The sequence below is a fragment of the Rhinopithecus bieti genome, unplaced genomic scaffold (genome assembly GCF_001698545.2).
Source record: "Rhinopithecus bieti isolate Rb0 unplaced genomic scaffold, ASM169854v2 scaffold_648, whole genome shotgun sequence".
NCBI lineage: Eukaryota > Metazoa > Chordata > Mammalia > Primates > Cercopithecidae > Rhinopithecus > Rhinopithecus bieti.
This window is the reverse complement of record NW_016803107.1, coordinates 216,987-227,209: the sequence shown is the minus strand read 5'-3', so window position 1 is coordinate 227,209 and position 10,223 is coordinate 216,987. Positions and strand designations below refer to the sequence as shown.

At 36.8% G+C, this 10,223-nt stretch overlaps 1 protein-coding gene across 1 annotated transcript; it reads left to right on the top strand.

The window, feature by feature from the left end:
- Nucleotides 1-3,753: 3,753 nt before the first annotated feature.
- On the top strand, nucleotides 3,754-4,707 carry OR51F1 (olfactory receptor family 51 subfamily F member 1). The gene has a single exon (XM_017895637.1). It carries the CDS (start codon nucleotides 3,754-3,756, stop codon nucleotides 4,705-4,707), a length of 954 nt encoding a protein of 317 aa, XP_017751126.1.
- The last annotated feature ends 5,516 nt before the right edge of the window (nucleotides 4,708-10,223 follow it).

The window sequence follows — 10,223 nt, the reverse complement described above, 5'->3', positions numbered from 1 at the left end:
GCCATCAGAGAAATGCAAATCAAAACCACAATGAGATACCATCTCACACCAGTTAGAATGGCAATCATTAAAAAGTCAGGAAACAACAGGTGCTGGAGAGGATGTGGAGAAATAGGAACACTTTTACACTGTTGGTGGGATTGTAAACTAGTTCAACCATTATGGAAAACAGTATGGTGATTCCTCAAGGATCTAAAACTAGAAGTACCATATGACCCAGCCATCCCATTACTGGGTATATACCCAAAGGATTATAAATCATGCTGCCATAAAGACACATGCACACGTATGTTTATTGCGGCACTACTCACAATAGCAAAGACTTGGAATCAACCCAAATGTCCATCTGTGACAGACTGGATTAAGAAAATGTGGCACATATACACCATCGAATACTATGCGGCCATAAAAAAGGATGAGTTTGCGTCCTTTGTAGGGACATGGATGCAGCTGGAAACCATCATTCTCAGCAAACTATCACAAGAACAGAAAACCAAACACCGCATGTTCTCACTCATAGTTGGGAGCTGAACAATGAGATCACATGGACACAGAAAGGAGAACCACACACATTGGGGTCTGTCAGGGAGTGAGGTGGGGGCAGAGAGAGAGTATTAGGAAAAATAGCTAATGTATGCTCAGCTTAATATCTAGGTGATAGGTGGATGCTCGCAGCAAACCACCATGACACGTTTACCTATGTAACAAACCTGCACATCCTGCACATGTACTGCAGAACTAAAAATAAAATTAAAAATTAAAAAACAATTAGCAAAAAAAAAAAAAAACCCACGAACACTATATCTCTGAATTCCTGTAAGTCAGGAGTCTGAATACAGCTTTGCTGAGTTTTCTCCAAGGCTGTGTCTCATTTCAGGCCTTATTGTGGAAGGCTATCCTTCCAAGCTCATGAGGTGTTGCCAGATTCTACTAGTTCGTTGTGGCCTTTTGAGTTGAGGGACTCAGTTTCTTACTACATGTTGGCTAGAGGAGGCCATGCTCAGTTCTTGGCTGGTTGTTAGCTGGAGACCCCTCTTAGTCTTTTGCCACATAGAAATCTTCCACAAACATGGAATCTTGATTCACCAAAGACAAATCTTATATGACATATATGTGATGATACCATGTTACCTTTGCCATATTCTACTGGTTAGAAGTTAGTCAGAGGTCCTACCCACACTCAATAGCAGAGGATAAACACGGACAGAGTCCAAGGAGGCAGGAGTACTGAAGGACTATTTTATTATTTTACGATCTGACCATCACAGACATTTGGGAGAAAACTAGATAGTTAGTTCTTTGAAGGCAACAGAGGTGAAACTTTTAATTATTTATTTCTGACTTATAAAATGATTTGATTATAGTTCATTTTTGTTGTGAAAGAATCAAGTCAGTCAAAACAGTTGATGGGAATGCCAGGTAGAGGTATAGTGCTTGAATTGAACCCATCATACTTTCAACCATTAAAATTACTCGAACAGGAATGCATAGAAATAATAGCAAAGTAGAAATCAAATAAAAATAGCTGAGTGAGGAACAAATTACTGGTGTTATTGATACCTAAACAAAAACAAGACTGTCTCCACAAATCTGCAGCTTCTGTATAAACGAGAATCAAAAGGTTTGAATGTGAGACTTTTCCTACGAACCTAGAATTAGTAGACTGTAAAGTGTCTGCATCCATTAGTCAACTGCCCACACTGACAAAAATGAAAAAACTCTCCCAAGAATCAGGTCCTTGAATATATTAATGCAAGAAAACAGCAAGGAACAGAGCAAGAGTACATGCACATGAGAACATCATTCATTCATGGTAACCCTAGCTACTAGCAAAACAGGGCCAAATTAATATAGCAGAAGTTGACACATTTCCTGGGGGAAAACTCAGTTAGTGTTTGAAAAAGGATGGATTTGAGAATGGACATTTATCATTCTCCCTATGGTTCAATGTGGAAATGTAGGTATAGGGGCCTAGGGACTGGGGTGTAAAGTTTTCACTCTTTATCATGACCATTATGATCCCAGTGAACAGTGGTTTCTTTTCCTGTCTTGCCAGCACACTTATAATCCAGAGACAATGATGTACATCTCTCTCTATTCCCCAATGCTATGAACAGTGTACATTTTCTATTTATATGTATAATTTGGTTTATTTTCCTTTGCATTTAATGTCCCTGTGGACCACAGGTCACTTGGATTAGTAACTAAAACCCTCTGGAGTTGCACACTCATGCCCTCCAATTTTTATAGATAGAGAGAGAGGGAGATTTCTTTTTTTCTCTGTCTTTGGCCCCAGAGAGACCTAAATCATACAAATAATCTCACAGCTCAATTCCACCTTACTTTAAAGTCCATGGCTCCAGAACTGTAGTCTATTCTTCCTCATCTAGCAAAGACAGAGAAGGTTCCTCTTTCCACATAAAGCTGGTAAGAAGGTAGAGAGATGTATTTATTGTGTTGACTTTTTACTTTGTTACCTATTCACAAACAGTCATATGGGTTTATAGAAAAGTCAGATATCATGAGGGTTTCCCCTGTCCTCATCGATCCATATAACATGTAGATATACAACCTCTAATAATTCATAGTTAAATATTTTCATAATATTCCTCGATTGAATTGAAAATCAGACAACTGGAGATTTAAAAGAAACCATAAAAAAACTAGCATAAAGGGAACAGTAACTTGTATCCTTGCTACAGAATATTTACTCTCATGAATTTGGAAACAACTAGTTTTTTAAAGGCTTGATTGAAAAGTACTAACATTATACTCATGAATACTGCTATTATTTAATTTAATTCTCCCTAGAATTGACTTGAACAATATAAATATATTAATCGACAAAATTATTTTTAGAATTTTACTTGAAAGAGGCAATACAGCATTTCTGTGTTTACTGAGCCAATTGCCGTTCTCATTCGCTGTCTCCTGAAAATGTCTACTGTATCCTGAAGCCAGCATCCATCACTTTACACTTTTGAACAGCAATAAATTACCCACAAATACTTCACAGAGAAAAAGGTTTCACCATGTTGGCCAGGATGGTCTTGATCTCTTGACCTCGCGATCCGCCCACCTCAGCCTCCCAAAGTTCTGGGATTACAGGCATGAGCCACCGCGCCAGGCCTCTTTTGGTTTTCATAGTTCCCATAAAACAAGTCTCATCTTGCTTTAGTGTATATAGCACATTCCAGTCTTCTGGAGAGTTGTGTCCTCATTGTTTTTCCTTTATAATTCTAGTCTCTGAAGTTGTTCACCTATAGTGTTGGATGAAAATGATAAATATACACTGATAACTCCCAAACCTGTATTACTGGCAATTATCCTGTGTCTGCAGATTCACACCCTCATGGTCACTGAAGAACCATGGATATTTTTCAGTGGCTATTATTCATTGTACTCACAAAATATTCGCAAATGAAGATACTTATTTTTTCTCAGCTATGTCTTTATTCAAATCATCTTACAATATGATCCAGCTTAATATTCTGTAAATGGACACTATCATGAAAATGTATAAAATCATATGGACATATTTCCCCTGAATTTTACAGTACAAAACATATTTTGTGAACTATTTCTGATTATGAGTTGTAGATGAACATTATAATTTAATTTAGAAGTTTCTCAATGATGCAGATCTTATCTATGACCTTGGATAACTCTCCTAACCAAAAGAAAATTTACATAAATATTTTATATAACACTGCAATGCATCACTTCTGTAGGATGGAAGCACTGTGAGGACAAATGCTGCAAAACCAGGACACCATGAAAATCCTAAGCAACTCAACATCTAAATTTCCAACCTTCTTGTTGACTGGCATTCCTGACCTAGAGTCTTCCCACACCTGGACCTCCATTCCTTTCTGTTGTTTTTATGCCATTGCCTTCTCTGGGAGCAGCATGATCCTGTTTGTCATCACTACCCAGCAGAGTCTCCATGAACCCATGTATTATTTCCTCTCCATGTTGTCAGCCACTGATCTGGGCTTGACTGTTTCTACATTGTCAACAACATTAGGTATCCTCTGGTTTGATGCACGTGAAATCAGTCTATATAGCTGCATTGTCCAAATGTTTTTTCTTCATGGATTCACTTTTATGGAATCTGGGGTGCTGGTGGCTATGGCCTTTGACCGTTATGTGGCCATCTGTGATCCTCTGAGGTACACTACCATTCTCACTAATTCCAGAATCATTCAGTTGGGTCTTCTGATGATTACACGTGCTGTAGTACTACTACTACTTTTGCTCCTTAAGCCTCTCTATTTCTATAGAATGAATGCCCTTTCCCACTCCTACTGTTACCATCCAGATGTGATTCAATTAGCGTGTTCAGACATTCAGGCAAACAGCATCTGTGGATTAATAGATCTCATCCTGACAACTGGAATAGATACGCCATGCATTGTCCTGTCATATATCTTAATTATTCACTCTGTCCTCAGAATTGCCTCCCCTGAAGAACGGCACAAGGTCTTCAGCACCTGTGTCTCCCACGTGGGAGCAGTTGCTATCTTCTACCTCCCCATGCTGGGCCTGTCCTTGGTGTATCACTATGGTCGGTCAGCCCCCAGAGTGGTCCGTTCAGTGATGGCCAATGTATACCTGCTTTTACCCCCTGTGCTTAACCCCATCATCTACAGAGTAAAAACAAGACAGATCTGCAAGGCCGTGCTCAGTCTGCTGCTTCCAAAATGAACAGACATAGTTTTATTTGATAAAAACCTGGCATAAATGACTTGCATTGTAGAAAAGCACACTTGCTCTCTTACTGCCTATTGCATGTGGGTTTTTAAAATATTTTTCATTCACCCAACAAATAGTAAATATGTTATATATTTGGTCATAAAATATAAGTATGGTATATCACCCAAGACATTTGTAGTGTAATTAGGAAAATAACAATAATGAAATGATAAAATAATACTCCTGGCAACTAACATGTATTGACTCTTTGTTTCAGGCTAGGTGTTCTACTAACTGCTTTTAAGACATATTCCATTTATTCTTCCAGAACAGCCAAATGAAACATATATTACTATTAGTGACATATTACGGATGATGAAACAGATTTATAGCCATTTAGGCTACCAAAGGCCATGTGAATAACATGAGGCACAGTTGAGATTTGAACCCAGGTGTTCTGTATCTCAAATGCTATGCTCTTCATCACTGTATTACATACTCTGCCAAAGTCATGTAGCAGAAATGTTTTAAGATCAAAAGTAAGACTTGGATATCCTTGGTTCCATCCTTTGTCTTAAAAGGTTGTAGTAACCTTCTTAGAATATACTTTAGCTGTTTTCTTCATGGGCAATTCATAATACGAAAGGTAGGAACAGATATGTCATGGCATGTAAGTCATTATCCAGTGTTGGGTATTCCAAAGGAAAGCTTTAGGGGTGAGGCACACTTGCTAATTTATCACAGGGAATGGGAACTTGAGAGAACTAGAAAAGAATGTAAAATAAATTACAAGGAAGTTTGGGTCAGATGTTCTAAACCTTTTTCTGCACTATGGTCCCTTAGAAAACTAATGAAATTTATGACCCTTTCCCCATAGATAAACATACTCACATTATTTTCCATAATTTTCAGAGTTTTCACAAATGTCATTAAAGACCTATGTGACTCCTTAACCAGCTAAAGAACCAAGGTAAAGAATTCATGGTTCTCACCTATACAGTTTTACAGAGACAGCCGCAAAATGTTTGGTTTCTGAAAAGGAACTTATGTAACTCTTTGGATTTAAGAGACAGAAGCTTAAAATGTCAGTTGCTTATAATGGCAGAATAAAATCAGAGGGAAATGGAGATGGAAACCTAAAGGCAGTCACATCAGTTTTATTGCCACTGGAAAGTAGTGATAGATGGAAGAAATGTTCCAGGTACCCCACATATATTGAGGGCAGCAGTGTGCTGGATAGAGTGCACACCAGCTTACAAGAGCCTATTTTTGCATATCTTTCTAACTATGCATTAAAGGATGTCATATTAGTAGCTTGAAATCACTGATAATGATAATTTTTATGCCATGTGAACTGGTAAAATTTTTTAAATATTTATATAATAAACATTGTCCAATTTAATTTAATAGCATTGAGAACTTTTTCTGTTTTTAAATATTCAGTTTATCAGCACACAGTGACTGCAGGTATATTTTATGTTTGACCTCATGGGAAATAACAAAAAATAAAAGATCAATAAAAATTATTACTGTACACTCACAAAGGTTAAAATCTTGTGTGTAAAACATCAACATGAACAAAAAATCATGAAATAACGGACTTATTGGGGTGATAATTCATAACACAAAAGTAAATTTTTACCCTTTGTTTATGTTGACTTCTGAGTTGAAAGAGTATCCAAAAGTGCGTGCTGGAGAGGACTATTTTGTAAGAAACTCTGTGGAAAAAAGGAAGAAATCTTGTATGACAATTTTACTATTCATGGAAGAATTATCTTCTGAGTTTTAAGGTCTATCTGTACATAGCCATGAAAATTATGAAACACAAACCTTTTTTTCTTCTGTTTTCTCTCTTCCTCAGCTTTCCCCAAGTGAACGTAGATAATAAAATTTGTGTTAGTAGCTTTAAAAACACCTTTTGATAGAACAATGCCATTATGTAAACGAATTTGTTTATCGATTTAGTTTACAAATTTGGCTACACTTCCTGACTTTTATATGTGAGAGTCTTTTTCTTGAGTAATTCTACATGCCTGTTAGCTGCTTGGAACATCAGAAAGATAGATGTGGTAAAAGAATGTAATACATACTAACATTATCACAATAAGCACTCCTTGCAATATTCCAAACCAATAGCACAGCCACCAGCAGAAAATTTTATATTATAATACCTTATCCAAGCAGAGTTACTGCAAAAATAAACGTAATAGAGAATGAGAAACTGTGGGAGGAAAGAAAAAAGGGAGAGAGAAAAAGGAGGAAGGAAGGGAGGGAGGGAGGGAGGGAGGGAGGGAGGAAAGGAAAGAGGGAGGGAAATTAACGATGTAACTTAAATAAATTTCCAAATAGCCCATTTGTTACACTAAACAAGGATACCCTTTTACTGATGGTGAGTTAATTAAATCACTTTTTATTGTAGCAACAGAAAATCTATAGCCAGAAAGAATGAACTTATTTAAGACTATTTCTATCTAATTGTTAGAGAGTCAAAGAACTCCTCAAATACTGTACTCAACCCAAGCAGGTCTGTGATGTTATGTCTGTATCCTGGGGAGAAATGTAGTACCATGAAACATTGAGTAGAAACACCTGGGTGAGTGACCCGTGAAGACACTGATTATGCAGAAATCCTTATAATCCTTGGGCTTGCAGAGGTGGCCCACACTTCTCTGGTAAGAACAATCATTTCCACCACTTCCCATAAGTCTATCTCCTGGAGCTCCCTCCATCTCTTGTTCTGACCACCAGAATGAACACTGGCATTAAATTCCAGCATAAATCTGTTGGGAATGTGCTGGGCCTAGTAAGATAAGAAAGAGACTATAACTTGAAGAATAGCAAAAATTAGCAAGCAGTTTATGGCAAGAATCCATGAAATGCCCTCAGGATTGAATAGTGAGAAGAGTTGATCAAGCAGGTCTGAATAGAAGACTATATTGGCAAGAACACATCAATATAGGAGCATTTATTTGGAATACAAATTTTNTTCAGACATTCAGGCAAACAGCATCTGTGGATTAATAGATCTCATCCTGACAACTGGAATAGATACGCCATGCATTGTCCTGTCATATATCTTAATTATTCACTCTGTCCTCAGAATTGCCTCCCCTGAAGAACGGCACAAGGTCTTCAGCACCTGTGTCTCCCACGTGGGAGCAGTTGCTATCTTCTACCTCCCCATGCTGGGCCTGTCCTTGGTGTATCACTATGGTCGGTCAGCCCCAGAGTGGTCCGTTCAGTGATGGCCAATGTATACCTGCTTTTACCCCTGTGCTTAACCCCATCATCTACAGAGTAAAACAAGACAGATCTGCAAGGCCGTGCTCAGTCTGCTGCTTCCAAAATGAACAGACATAGTTTTATTTGATAAAACCTGGCATAAATGACTTGCATTGTAGAAAAGCACACTTGCTCTCTTACTGCCTATTGCATGTGGGTTTTAAAATATTTTCATTCACCCAACAAATAGTAAATATGTTATATATTTGGTCATAAAATATAAGTATGGTATATCACCCAAGACATTTGTAGTGTAATTAGGAAAATAACAATAATGAAATGATAAAATAATACTCCTGGCAACTAACATGTATTGACTCTTTGTTTCAGGCTAGGTGTTCTACTAACTGCTTTTAAGACATATTCCATTTATTCTTCCAGAACAGCCAAATGAAACATATATTACTATTAGTGACATATTACGGATGATGAAACAGATTTATAGCCATTTAGGCTACCAAAGGCCATGTGAATAACATGAGGCACAGTTGAGATTTGAACCCAGGTGTTCTGTATCTCAAATGCTATGCTCTTCATCACTGTATTACATACTCTGCCAAAGTCATGTAGCAGAAATGTTTTAAGATCAAAAGTAAGACTTGGATATCCTTGGTTCCATCCTTTGTCTTAAAAGGTTGTAGTAACCTTCTTAGAATATACTTTAGCTGTTTTCTTCATGGGCAATTCATAATACGAAAGGTAGGAACAGATATGTCATGGCATGTAAGTCATTATCCAGTGTTGGGTATTCCAAAGGAAAGCTTTAGGGGTGAGGCACACTTGCTAATTTATCACAGGGAATGGGAACTTGAGAGAACTAGAAAAGAATGTAAAATAAATTACAAGGAAGTTTGGGTCAGATGTTCTAAACCTTTTCTGCACTATGGTCCCTTAGAAAACTAATGAAATTTATGACCCTTTCCCCATAGATAAACATACTCACATTATTTTCCATAATTTTCAGAGTTTTCACAAATGTCATTAAAGACCTATGTGACTCCTTAACCAGCTAAAGAACCAAGGTAAAGAATTCATGGTTCTCACCTATACAGTTTTACAGAGACAGCCGCAAAATGTTTGGTTTCTGAAAAGGAACTTATGTAACTCTTTGGATTTAAGAGACAGAAGCTTAAAATGTCAGTTGCTTATAATGGCAGAATAAAATCAGAGGGAAATGGAGATGGAAACCTAAAGGCAGTCACATCAGTTTTATTGCCACTGGAAAGTAGTGATAGATGGAAGAAATGTTCCAGGTACCCCACATATATTGAGGGCAGCAGTGTGCTGGATAGAGTGCACACCAGCTTACAAGAGCCTATTTTGCATATCTTTCTAACTATGCATTAAAGGATGTCATATTAGTAGCTTGAAATCACTGATAATGATAATTTTATGCCATGTGAACTGGTAAAATTTTTTAAATATTTATATAATAAACATTGTCCAATTTAATTTAATAGCATTGAGAACTTTTCTGTTTTAAATATTCAGTTTATCAGCACACAGTGACTGCAGGTATATTTTATGTTTGACCTCATGGGAAATAACAAAAAATAAAAGATCAATAAAATTATTACTGTACACTCACAAAGGTTAAAATCTTGTGTGTAAAACATCAACATGAACAAAAAATCATGAAATAACGGACTTATTGGGGTGATAATTCATAACACAAAAGTAAATTTTACCCTTTGTTTATGTTGACTTCTGAGTTGAAAGAGTATCCAAAAGTGCGTGCTGGAGAGGACTATTTTGTAAGAAACTCTGTGGAAAAAAGGAAGAAATCTTGTATGACAATTTTACTATTCATGGAAGAATTATCTTCTGAGTTTTAAGGTCTATCTGTACATAGCCATGAAAATTATGAAACACAAACCTTTTTTTCTTCTGTTTTCTCTCTTCCTCAGCTTTCCCCAAGTGAACGTAGATAATAAAATTTGTGTTAGTAGCTTTAAAACACCTTTTGATAGAACAATGCCATTATGTAAACGAATTTGTTTATCGATTTAGTTTACAAATTTGGCTACACTTCCTGACTTTTATATGTGAGAGTCTTTTCTTGAGTAATTCTACATGCCTGTTAGCTGCTTGGAACATCAGAAAGATAGATGTGGTAAAAGAATGTAATACATACTAACATTATCACAATAAGCACTCCTTGCAATATTCCAAACCAATAGCACAGCCACCAGCAGAAAATTTTATATTATAATACCTTATCCAAGCAGAGTTACTGCAAAAATAAA